The following is a 14,003-nucleotide window of genomic DNA, read 5'->3' as shown; positions in this document are numbered from 1 at the left end:
GGAAGTTTTGGTTGGGAAATAATGGGGGAGTACTGGGGGAGGAAGCAGGGCAGGATTATAATATATAACATAACAGGAAATCATAGTAATTGTAATATCTAAGTTTATTTACAGGACTGTAATAATCACTGTAGTGATTTGTCTATGTGAAATATTCTCACTCTTCCATTTGGGAGTTGGGGAAATGTGTAAGACTTTGTGATAGCTACTTAATTAATTTCTTTCTTGATTGCTTCTAAGCTGAAAAATTGCTTTGGTGTTTTTGCTTCAACTTTCTTCCTTGTTAATTGATTGACATGTTGTCAATGTGATCCACCAGTCTTTGGGACATATGGAGTATATATCTGGCATCACACTGACACTGAAATTCATATGCCACATTACTCATTGGTGCAATGTGCAGAATGTCTATTTGGCCTTATAGCTGCATCTGAAAGTGGCAAATACCTCTCATGCTGCTACTGCATAATAGCAGCCTGAAACATTTGCTCAAACATTTGCGATACCTTACCCTTCCAGGATAAACCGAAGTAGAGTGGGTACTTTTCCGGACCGAAAGTAAATGACATTCAATACATTCCTTTACCTGTGCACTGCAGGAATGGTACTGGCCATGTACACCAGCCTGCATCTGCAAAACACACAGCAGAGTGTCCAACATTAGGTGTGAGTCCACTATTGAAGATTTTCTAGAGTCACAGAGTCCCTACAGTGTGGAAACAGGCCATTTGGCCCAACAAGTCCACAATGACCATCCGAAGAGTAACCCACCCAGTCCCATTCCCCTGAAGAATGCACCTAGCCTACACATCCTGAAGACTATGGGCAATTTAGCGTGGCTAATTCACCTAACTTGCACGTCTTTGGATTGTGGGAGGAAACCAGAGCACCCAGGGGAAACGCACGAAGATGCTGGGAGAATGTGCAAACTCCACACAGACAGTCACCCGAGGCTGGAATCGTACCCAGGTCCCTAGCACTGTGAGCTAGCAGTGCTAACCATCGAGCCACTGTGACCCCACCCCCCACTGTGAAGATGTGAACAATTACACTCTCAGTTTGATTTGTTGTTTGTCAGGAGGAGAAAGTGAGGTCTGCAGATGCTGGAGATCAAAGTTGAAACTTTATTGCTGGAACAGCACAGCAGGTCAGGCAGCATCCAGGGAACAGGAGATTCGAAGTTTCGGGCACAGGCCCTTCTTCTTTCCTGAAGAAGGGCCTGTGCCCGAAACGTCGAATCTCCTGTTCCCTGGATGCTGCCTGACCTGCTGTGCTGTTCCAGCAATAAAGTTTCAACCTTGTTGTTTGTCACACTTGTACATACTGAAAACTTCACCACAACCCAAAAAAATGTGGCATCGTCAAGTTGGGTGGAGTCGAATGAAACTTCAACATTATCTTTTTCAGGACCTTGCCTTGTACACAAAAACCCCTATGAGCAGCACTACAAGTATTTAACAATAGGTGTCTGCCACAAATAACATGACTGTTGCCTGGTTCTTACAGTTATCTGTTATTTGTGCAAATTAGCCTCAGCTTCAAATGGCATACACTGTAACACAGGAGTTGTTGATATGTTGCCCAGAAGTATACCTTTGAACTATGAAGCCTGATTCAAGTCACATAACATCTCCCTAACCTCCTGTTAGGTCTCCAAATGGAAGGAAGAACTGGGGAGCTGTGTAATTGGTAACCAGTCCAATATTGTTCATGATCACCCAAAAGGTAAAATTATGCCCTTGATTTCAACTGAATGAGATGCTAGTCAGAGAATCATTGCAGGGTGTTGTCTTCAGACAAATAAAGAGGCTGTTTAGAGGATTGATGATATAAGATGACTGAGGGAAAGACAGTGAAGGGAGAGAATTGTTACATCCACTAACTAGGCAGTAAGCTATAGGAATCCAGTTCCCTCTGCCAGAGTGCCACCAGGTGATAAAGGTAAATGTTGACCATTCATGCTAAATGAGAAGCCTTTTCAGCTACCTTATACATGTGAGAAGTATGCGTATGAGATTATAGGAGATTCTGGACTGCAGTCAGTCTTTCCACTTGGATTGTCAAGTTAACAATTGATCAATTTGTACTTGACCCTTTCTAACAAGTGTTCTCATTCAATCTCTTCTCTAGGCTACAGTGATCCTTATTGTTTGTTGGGGGTGATGGTACCTGAAGAGCACCAAGAAGAAGAGGCCAGCAAAGCAGACAGTCCCCTGCCCAGGAGACGACAGAAAGCTATTGTAAAAGATTCAATTCCTCAGGATCAAATTCAGAGAACAGAAGTCAAGAAGCAGACCCTGAATCCCATTTGGAATGAAACATTTCTCCTGTGAGTGTCAATATGACCACAGATATAGGAGTAGAATTAGGCCATTCAGCCCATTGAGTCTGCTCTAAATTCAATCATTACTGACATGTTTCTCAACCTCATTCTCCTGCCTTCTCCCCATAAACCTTGATCCCTTTACAAATCAAGAATCTATCTATCTCTGTCTTAAATACAGTCAATATCTTGATTTCCACAGCTTTCTGCAGCAATGAGTTCCACAGCTTAACTGCCTTCAGGCTGAAAGAATTCATCCTCATCTCAGTTTAAAAGGATCATCCCTTCACCACAAGGCTGTGCCGTCTGGTCCTTGTCTGTCTTACTAGTGGAAACATTTTCTTTACATCATCCTATCCAAGCCTCTCAGCTATCTGTAAGTTTCAAATGAGATTGCTCCCTTCTAAGCTCCATGGATTCCTCAACTACTCCTCATATGACAAGCCCTTCATCCCCAGGATCATTCTTGTGAACCCCTCCAATGCTAGTATATCTTTCCTTAGATACATGGCCCAAAAGAGCTCACAATATTCTAAATGCCTTTTGACCAGAGCCTTACACAGCCTCAAGAGTATATCCCTGCTGTTGTATTTACAGCCTCTTGAAATCAATGCTAATATTGCATTTGTCTTCCTGCATGTTAACTTTAAAAGAATCCTGAACTAGGACTCCTAACACCCTTTGTGCTTCAGATTTCCAAAACTCTTCCCTATTAGACAATTGTCTACACCTCCATTCTTCATATGAAGTACATAGCCTCACATTTACCCCACACTGTATTCCATCTGCCTCTTCTTTGCCCATCCTGCTGGTCTGTCCAATTCCTTGTTCAGCCTCCTGCTTCTTCAATCTATCTTTGCGTCATTTGCAAACTTAGCAACAATGCCCTCAATCCCTTCCTCTAGATCATTAATATATAACACGAATAGTTCTGGTCTGCGGAATTCCACGTCACTGGCTGCCAACATGACAAAGACCCCTTTAGCTCCGCTCTCTTCCTTCTGCAAATCAGCTAAGCCTCTATCCATACTAGTACCTTGCCCCTAACACCATGGGTTCATCTTATTTAGCAGCGTCCTATGCAGCACCTTGTTAAAGGCCTTCTGGAAATCCAAATAGATCACTTCCACTGCCTCTCCTTTGTCCAACTTGTTCATTACCTCCTCAAAAATCTCTTAACAGATTTGACAGTCTTGACCTCTCCTTGATGAAGCTATGCTTACTTAGCCCTATTTTACCTCCGGCTTCCAAGCACTTCATATTCTCATCCTTAATGACCACATCAAGTCAGTGCACAGTGCCCTTGTCAGTCTTCTATGGTGTTTTAAGTGGGAGGTCAGAGATAATACTCGCTGTCTTCCCTGTCCAATGTCATTTCATTGCTGGTTTACTCTCTCCTCTTGTTCATCTTTCTCATTTCTTCCACTTCTCTCTATATTTTTTTCTCCTTCTTCCCTCTCTGCTTTTCTGTTTATTCCTTCATTTCTTTTGGCTGGTGGGTGGCTTGGTCTGTGTCAATATTTCAAAGGCCACCCTTTTCTTTGTCAGTGGCTTTTTTGACTGCTACATTTAGTCCTGATCTTACTCCCCGCCTTAAGACTTGCTGGCTCATTGCAAATCCAGGAATCTGCAACCCTGGCTGATAGACACAGTCATACAGCATTGAAACAGACCCTTCAGTCCAACACGTCCGCACTGACCAGACATCTTAATCCGACCTAGTCCCATTTGCCAGCATTTGGTACATATTGCTCTAAATTCTTCCTATTCATGTACACATCCACGTGCCATTTAAATGTTGTAATTATACCCAACTCCACCAATTCCTCTGGTAGCTTATTCCATACACGCACCTCCCTCTATGTGACAAAGTTACCCCTCAGGTCCTTTTTAAATCTTTCCCCTTTTACCTTAAATCTATGCTGTCTAGTTTTGGACTCCCCATCCTAGGAAAAAGACTATTCACCTAATCCATGCCCTTCATGATTTTTTAAACCTCTGTAAGGTCACCCCTCAGCCTTCGATGCTGCAGGGTGAAAAGCCCCAGCCTTTTCAGTCTCTCCCTATAACTCAAACCCTCCAATTCCAACAAAGTCGTTGTAAATCTTTTCTGCACACTGTCAAGTTTAACAACATCCTTCCTATAGAAAGGCGACCATAATTGTATGCAGTACTCTAAAACTGGCCTCACCAATATCTTTTACAGCTGCAACATGACACCTCAACTCCTATCTCAGTATTCTGACCAATGAAGGCAAGCGTTCCAAGTGCCTTCTTCACCACCCTGTTTACCTGTGAGTCCATTTTTTAGAAACTGCATGTGCGCCCCTAAGTCGCTTTGTTCAGCAATACTCCCCAGGACCTTACCATTAAGTGTATAAGTCCTGCCCTAGAACATAGAACAGTACAGCACAGAACAGGCCCTTCAGCCCATGATGTTGTGCCGACCATTGATCCCCATGTATGCACCCTCAAATTTCTGTGACCATATGCATGTCCAGCAGTCTCTTAAATGTCCCCAATGACTTTGCTTACATAACTGCTACTGGCAACGCATTCCATGCTCTCACAACTCTCTGTGTAAACAAACCGCCTCTGACATCCCCTCTATACTTTCCTCCAACCAGTTTAAAACTATGACCCCTCGTGTTAGCCATTTCTGCACTGGGAAATAATCTCTGGCTATCGACTCTATCTATGCCTCTCATTATCTTGTATACCTCAATTAGGTCCCCTCTCCTCCTCCTTTCCTCCAATGAAAAAAGTCTGAGCTCAGTCAACCTCTCTTCATAAGATAAGCCCTCCAGTCCAGGCAGCATCCTGGTAAACCTCCTCTGAACCCTCTCCAAAGCATCCACATTTTTCCTATAATAGGGCGACCAGAACTGGACGCAGTATTCCAAGTGCTGTCTAACCAAAGTTTTATAAAGTTGCAACAAGATCTCACGACTCTTAAACTCTTGTTAATGAAAGCCAAAACGCCAAAATTGTTAATTTCAAAAACCACCAATCAGGAATGGACCCGGACCATAGAACAGGCCATCACCATAGTACAGAACAGGACCACACACTGCAAAAAAAACGGCACTGAAAAAAAAAGGCCAAACTAACACACAACAGAGTGGATACCACAACACACTCCTGGATTAGAAACCTCTCCCACAGACAGCTCATGGACACGGAAAGAACAATACTGGCCAAGGGACTCAACTACAACCACAGGGACACCAAGACGGCAGACTTCCTAGCAGCACTAGAATGCACACTTAGAAACAATGGACTGACAGAAGAGACACAACTCTGGATTAGTGGTGCTAGAAGAGCACAGCAGTTCAGGCAGCATCCAAGGAGCAGCGAAATCGATGTTTCGGGCAAAAGCCCTTCAAGAGACACAACAAACAGTGAGACAAAGTATCGTACCCCTGATAACAAGGAAAAGACAAACACATAACCTCAACACCAAGGAGAGGGAAGCACTAAAAGCACTAAGAAACGATAAGAACATAATCATACTACCAGCAGACAAAGGCAGAATGACGGTCATCCTGGACAAAGCAGACTACATCCAAAAAGCACAACAACTACTTGCAGATACCAACACCTACCAAAAGAGGGAGTTTGACCCCACCCCATGATGGACAATTTTAACCATTCACTAGAGGAGGAGACTCCACAAATATCCCATCCTCAATGATGAAGGAGCCCAGCACCTTGGTCCAAAAGATAAGGCTGATGCATTCGTAACAATCTTCAGTCAGAAATGCTGAGTGGATGATCCATCTCGGTCTCCTCCAGTGGACCCCAGCATCACAGATACTAATCTCCAGGCAATTTGATTCACTCCACATGATATCAGGAAATGACTGGAGGCACTGGATACTGCAAAGGCAATGGGCCCTGATAACATTCCGGCAATAGTACTGAAGACGTATGCTCCAAAACTTGCCGCTCCAGTGCCAAGCTCTTCCAGTACAGGTACAACACTAGCATCTTTCTGACAATGTGGAAAATTGCCCAGGTATGTCCTGTACACAAAAAACAGGATAAATCCAACCCAGCTATTTATTGCCCAATCAGTCTACTCTCTATCATCAGTAAAGTGATGGAGGGGGTCATCAACAGTGCTATCAAGCAGCAGCTGCTCAGCAACAACCTGCTCAGTGATACCAAGTTTGGGTTTTGCCAGGGTTACTCAGATCCTGATCTCATTACAGCCTTGGTTCAAACATGGACGAAAGAACTAAATTCCAGAGGTGGAGTGAGAGAGACAGCCCTTGACATCAAAGCTGCACTTGACCGAGTATGGCATCAAGGAGCTCTGCCAAAACTGCAATCAATGGGTATCAGGGGCAGATACTCCGCTGGTTAGAGTCATACCAGGCATAAAGGAAGATATTTGTGGTTGTGGAGGGTCAATCATCTAATCTCTAGGATGTCTCTGCAGGAGTCCCTCAGGGTAGTGTCCTAGGCCCAACAATCTTCATCTGCTTCATCAATGACCTTCCCTCTGTCATAAGGTCATAAGTGGGGATGTTTGCCGATGATTGCTCAGTGTTCAGCACCATTCGCCACTCCTCAGATACTTAAGCAGTCTGTGCTCAAATGCAACAATATCCAGGCTTGGGCTGACAAGTGTCAAGCACCACACAGATATGTAGATGATACCTTCGTAATCATTAAAAACACAGAAATAGAGAACACACACCGGATCATCAACGCCACACTCATAGGAATCCGATTCACTAGAGAGGAAGAAAAGGACAACCAACTCCCATTCCTAGACGTGATGGTACAGAGAACACCGAACGGAGAATTCACCACAAAGGTATACAGGAAAGCCACACACACAAACTGAGTCCTAACCTACGAAAGCAACCAACCCAACACACACAAAAGAAGTTGCATCAAGACACTATTCAATAGGGCCACAACACACTGCAGTACACCAGAACTGCAAAAAGAGGAAGAAGAACACCTATACAATGTATTCGCCAAAAACGGATACCCCCGCAATTTCATTAACAGATGCCTAAGGGAAAGACAACGGAATGAAGACATGGCACAACCCAAAGGACTAGCCGCACTACCATACATCAAGAGCATTTCTGAACTGACTGCCAGACTACTGCGACCACTAGGACTCATATCAGCACACAAACCAACAGCCACTCTCAGACAACTCACCAGGATGAAGGACCCGATACCCAGCATGAGCAAAGCCAATGTAGTGTACAAAATCCCATGCAAGGACTGCACAAAACACTACATAGGACAAATAGGAAGACAGCTAACGATCCGCATCCATGAACACCAACTAACCACGAAACGACATGACCAGCTATCCTTAGTTCGACTGGGGCAACATTACTATTATAGGACAAGCCAAACAGAGAACAGCCAGGAAATTCCTAGAGGCATGGCACTCATCCACAGATTGAATCAATAAGCACATCGACCTGGACCCAATATACCGGCCACTGCAGCGGACAGCTGGAACTGACAACCGGAAGCGGCAGATTCAAACCACTTTAAATGCCGGAGGAAACATCACAGAAGCGCTTCACAGGAGGCTCCCAAGCACTGAGGATGTCACCTAGACAGGGGACGAAACGTCTGCAAAACAAATTCCCAGCTCGGCGAACAGAACCACAACACCATATGCTTTCTTAACAACCCTGTCCACTTCGGTGGCCATTTTAAGGGATCTATGTACCTGCACACCAAGATCCCTCTTTTCCTCCACACTGCCACGAATCCTTTCCTTAATCCTGTACTCAGCTTTCAAATTTGACCTTCCAAAATGCATCACCTCGCATTTATCCAGGCTGCCACCTCTAAGCCCATCTCTGCATCCTGTCAATGTCCCGCTGCAGCCTACAACAGCCCTCTATACTGTCAGCAAAGGTCCTGGGCCTCCTTCACCGCCGCTCCCTCACCACCCGACGCCTGGAGGAAAAACGCCTCATCTTCCACCTCGGAACACTTCAACCCCAGGGCATCAATATGGACTTCAACAGTTTCCTCATTTCCCCTTCCCCCACCTCACCCTAGTTCCAAACTTCCAGCTCAGCATTGTCCCCATAACTTGCCCTACTGCCTATCTTCTTTTCCACCTATCCACTCCACCCTCCTCCCTGACCTATCACCTTCATCCCCTCCCCCACTCACCTATTGTACTCTATGCTACTTTCTCCCCACACCCACCCTCCTCTCATTTATCTCTCCACCCTTCAGACACTTTGCCTGTATTCTTGATGAAGGGCTTTTGCCAAAACGTCGATTTTACTGCTCCTCGGATGCTGCCTGAACTAGTGTGCTTTTCCAGCACCACTAATCCAGAATCTGGTTTCCAGCATCTGCAGTCATTGTTAAAACCCGTAATATAACCTTATTCACCAGCCTACCATGTGGAACTTCATCAACATCTACACTCTGCCTTCATCAATCTTCTCTGTCACCTCTTCAAAAAAAATCAATCAAGTTAATGAGACATAATTTCCCTTGCACAAAACCATGTTGGCTATCCCTAATCAGTCCTTATCTTTCCAAAGGTATGTACATCCTCTCCCTCAGAATCTCCTCCAACAACTCACTGATCTATACTTCCCTGGCTTTTCCTTATAGCCTTTCTTAAATAATGGCATCACATTAGCCAACCTCCAGTCTTTCGGCATCTAACCTGTAGCTGTTGATAACACAAATATCTCAGCAAGGGGTCCAGCAATTTGTTCCTTGCTTTTCACAAAGTTCTGAGATGCACCTAATCAGGTCCTGGGGATTTATCTACCTTTCACACCTCCAGCATCTCTCATTCTGCAATATGAACTCTTTCAAGACATCACTATTTATTTTCCCAAGTTCCCTAGCTTTCATGTCCTTCTCCACAGTAAATACTGACGTGAAATATTCATTTAGTATCTCACCACTCTCCTGTGATTCCACACAAAGATGGCCATGTTGATCTTTAAGGGTCTATAATCTGTCCATAGTTACTCATTTCCTCTTAATGTATGTATGGAATCTCTTTGCATTAACTCTATTTTCCAAGGCTATCTCATATTCCCTTTTTGCCCTCCTGATTTCCCTCTAAAGTATACTCCTACTGCTCTTATACCCTTACACTCAAACACCTGACATATGTTTTTCTTGACCAAAGCCTCAATTTCTTCAGTCTTCGAGCATTTCCCTACACCTACCAGCCTTGTCCTTCATATTAACAGGAACATACTGTCCCTGAACTTTCATTATCTCATTTTTAAAAGCTTACCACTTCTCAACCATCTCTATCTACAAATGGCCTCCCCCAATCAACTTTTGAAAGTCCCTGTCTAATATGTCAAAACTGGCCTTAATCCAATTTCGAACTTTAACTTTTTGATCAGTTCTAATTTTTTCCATAACTATTTTAAAATTAATAGAATTAGGATCACTTACCACAAAGTGCTCCCTCACTGACACCTCAGTCACTTGCCCTGCCTTATTTCCCAAGAGAAGGTCAAATATTGCTCCTTCTCTAGCAGTTATATCTACATATGGAATGAGAAAATTGTCTTGTACACATACAAATTTGTCTCCATCCAAACCCTATGCCTAAGCACTATGACAGTTCCAGTCTGTTTGAAAAGTTAAAATCCCCTACGATTTCAACCCTATTGTTTTTATAGTTAATTGAGATCTCCTTACATATTTGCTTCTCAATTTCCCACTGACTATTGTGGAGCCAATAATACAATCCCAACAAAGTGATCATCCCTTTCTTATTTCTCAGTTCCACTCATAACTTCACTGGATGATCTCCCAAGAATATCCTAAGTACAGCTGTAATGTTATCCCTAAATAAAAATGCCACTTGCCCTTCCTCTCTTGCTCCCCTTTCTATCCTTCCTATAGCACCTATATCCCAGAACATTAAACTGCCAGTTCTGTCCATGCCTGAGCTACATCTCTGTAATAGCTATGATACCCCAATCCCATTTCCCAACGATGCCCTAAGTTCACCTCCCTTTCTTATCAGGCCTGTTGCATTGAAGTAAATGTAGTTAAATTTATCAGTCTTACCTTGTTCTCTGCTGAGCTCTTGTCTGCCATGACTATTTGACTTGCTGCCCTTGTCTACTGTACCAGCCTCAGCCTTTTCTCACTATTGCTGTGGTTCCCCCCTGCCCCACCCACCTTATTGGTTTAAAGCCTCCCAAGTCTCCTTGCAAATCAGATGGAACCCGTCCCTTTTATACAGGTCATTTCTACTCCAAGAGAGATCCCAGTAGTCCAAAAATATGAATCCTTGCCCAGCTCCTCAGCCTCACATTCATCTGTTCTATCTTCTTATTCCTACACTCACTAGCAGGTGGTATTGGTAGTAGTCCAGATATTACGAACTTGAGGACCTACTTTTTAACTTCCTACCTAGGTTCCTACATTGTCTCTTCAGAACTGCAACCCTTTCCCTACCTATGTCGTAGATACCAATGTCCATAATGACCTGCTGGTCATTCTCCCTTTCAGAATATTCTGCATCCTCTCTGACACATCCTTGACTCTGGCACTAGGGAGGCAACACACCATCTGATGTCTCACTGGCTGCTGAAATGTTTGTCCGTGCCCCAGACTAGATAGTCCCCTATAATAACCAATCGCTTGGAACCTGACATACCCCTCAAGGTACCAGTCATGTACCAAACCTGGTTGTTAGTGCTATATTTCCTTGAGTGGTCATTCCCCACTTATAGTATTTAAAATGGCATACCTGTTTGAGATGAGGATAGCCGGGGAAAGTCCTCACTACCTGACTACCTCTCCTACCATTCCTAGCAGTCAACCATCCAACTGAATGTATCTACGGTGTGTACACCTTCCTGAAATTGCCATCCACCAGACTCCTAGCTCTGTAAACTCCTTATTGCTTCAATTACACTCCAATCGATCCATGCAGTCCATGAGGATTTGCAACCAAACACTTCTTGCAGACATAGTATCCAGAAACATTCAATTCTACCTCAGAGGGTGCAGAATGTTCTCAAAGGGGAGAGGGACCAATAGGAGGTCATTGTACAATTGGAACCAATGACATAAGAAGGGAAACGGATGACATTCTGAAGGGAGAATATAGAAAGTTAGGCAGGATTTTAAAAAGAAAGTCCTTGGGGGTAGTAATATCTGGATTACTCCTGGTGCTACAAGCTACTGACGGTAGGAATAGGAGGATAGAGCAGATGAATGCGTGGCTGAGGAGCTGGTGTATGGCAGAAGGGTTCACGTTTTTGGACTATTGGAATCTTTTTTGGGGTAGAAGTGACCTGTACAAGAAGGATGGATTGCACCTGTATTAAGGGGACTATTATACTGGCAGGGAGATTTGTTAGAGCTGCTTGGGAGGATTTAAACTATTAAGGTGGGGGAGGGAGCTTGGGAGATAGTGAGGAAAGAGATCAATCTGAGACTGGTACAGTTGAGAAAAGAAGCAAGTCAAACAGTCAGGGCAGGAAGAAACCAAGCAGAGAACAAGGTAGGATTGATCAATTAAACTGTATTTACTTCAATGCAAGAGGCCTGACAGGGAAAGCAGATGAACTCAGGGCATGGTTAGAACTGGGATATAATAGCAATTATAGAAAAGTGGCTCAGAGATGGACAGGATTGGCAGCTTAATGTTCCAGGATACAAATGCTACAGGAAGGATAGAAAGGGGGCAAGAGAGGAGGGGGAGTGGCATTTTTGATAAGGGATAGCATTACAGCTGTACTGAGGGAGGATATTCCTGGAAATACATCCAGGGAAGTTATTTGGGTGGAGCTAAGAAATAAAAAAGGGATGATCACCTTATTGGGATTCTATTAGAGACTCCCTAATAGTCAGCGGAAAATTGAGAAACAAATTTGTAGGAAGATTGCAGTTATCTATAAGAATAATAGGGTGGTTATGGTATGGGGTTTTAACTTTCCAAATATAGACTGGGACTGCCATAGTGTCAAGGATTTAGATTTGTGCAAGAAAATTTTCCGATTCAGTGTGTGGACGTTCCTACTGGAGAAGGTGCAAAACATGACCTACTCTTGGGGAATACGGCATGGCAGGTGACTGAGGTGTCAGTGGGGGAGCACTTTGGGGCCAGCGATCATAATTCAATTAGTTTTAAAACAGCAATGGAAGAGGATAGATTGGATCTAAAAGTTGAAGTTCTAAATTGGAGGAAGGCTAATTTTGATGGTTATCGGCATCATTCCTGATGAAGGGCTTTTGCCCGAAACGTCAATTTTCCTGCTCCTCAGATGCTGCCTGACCTGCTGTGCTTTTCCAACACTATAATCTTGACTCTAATCTCCAGCATCTGCAGTACCCACCTCAGCCTATGAACTTTCAAAAGGTGTTGGGGGGTAGATGTTTGCAGGTAAAGGGACAGTTGGAAAATGGGAAGCCTTCAGAAATGAGATAATGAGTCTAGAGACTGTATATTCATGTTAGGCGAAAGGAAAAGCTGGTAGGTATAGGCAAAGCTGGATGACTAAAGGAGGAAGCATATGTCAGGTATAGACAGAAGAGATCCTTAGAAGAGTGTAAAGGCAGTAGGAGTATACTTAAGAGGGAAATCAGGAGGGCGGAAAGGGAACATGAGATAGCTTCGGCAAATAGGGTTAAGGAGAATCCAAAGGGATTCTATTAATGTATTAAGATCAAATGTATAACTAGGGAGAGAATAGGGCCCCTCAAAAAGCAGCAAGGCGGCCTTTGTTTGGAGCCATAGGAGATGGTGGAGATACTAAACGAATATTTTGCATCAGTGTTTACTGTGGAGAAGGACATGGAAGATATAGAATGTGGGGAAATAAATGGTGACATCTTGAAAAATGTCCATATTACAGAGGAGATGGTGCTGGATGTCTTGAAATGCATAAAAGTGGATAAATCCCCAGGACCTGAACAGGTGTACCCAAGAACTCTGTGGGAAGCTAGGGAAGTGATTGCTGGGCTACTTGCTGAGATATTTGTATCATTGATAGTCACAGGTGAGGTGCTGGAAGACTGGAGGTTGGCCAACGTGGTGCCACTGTTTAAGAAAGGTGGTAAGAAAAAGCCAGGGAACCATAGACCAGTGAGCCTGACCTCAGTGGTGGGCAAGTTGTTGGAGGGAATCCTGAGGGACAGGATGTACACGTATTTGGAAAGGCAAGGACTGATTAGGGATAGTCAGCATGCCTTTATGCATGGGAAATCATTTCTCACAAACTTGATTGAGCTTTTTGAAGAAGTAACAAAGAGGATTGTAAAGGCACATGTATGGACATACATGGAATAGTGTAGGAGGGATGGGCTTCAGATTAGTATGATAGGGTGGCGCAACATCGAGGGCCGAAGGGCCTGTACTGTGCTGTAATGTTCTATGTTCTATGATTGATGAGGGCAGAGTGGTAGACATGATCTATCTGGACTTCAGTAAGGTGTTCAACAAGATTCTTCATGGGAGACTGGTTAGCAAGGTTAGATCTCACGGAATACAGGGAGAACTAGCCATTTGCATACAGAACTGGCTCAAAGGTAGAAGACAGAGGGTGGTGGTGGAGGGTTATTTTTCAGACTGGAGGCCTGTGACCAGTGGAGTGCCACAAGGATCGGTGCTGGGTCCACTACTTTTCATCATTTATATAAATGATTTGGATGTGAACATAGGAGGTATAGTTAGTAA

At 43.8% G+C, this 14,003-nt stretch overlaps 1 protein-coding gene across 1 annotated transcript in view; it reads left to right on the top strand.

Moving 5' to 3' along the window:
• unc13d (unc-13 homolog D (C. elegans)) overlaps positions 1-14,003 on the top strand; it is a 155,992-nt gene that overhangs the window by 32,003 nt on the left and 109,986 nt on the right. Inside the window, exon 6 of the mRNA XM_043715210.1 lies at positions 2,131-2,329. Coding sequence (XP_043571145.1) covers positions 2,131-2,329 — 199 coding nt within the window. The remainder of the gene's footprint in view (positions 1-2,130; positions 2,330-14,003) is intronic.

Source organism: Chiloscyllium plagiosum, chromosome 24, assembly GCF_004010195.1.
Source record: "Chiloscyllium plagiosum isolate BGI_BamShark_2017 chromosome 24, ASM401019v2, whole genome shotgun sequence".
Taxonomy (NCBI): domain Eukaryota; kingdom Metazoa; phylum Chordata; class Chondrichthyes; order Orectolobiformes; family Hemiscylliidae; genus Chiloscyllium; species Chiloscyllium plagiosum.
The sequence above is the reverse complement of the archived record's forward strand: the minus strand, read 5'-3'. Positions and strand labels throughout refer to the sequence as shown.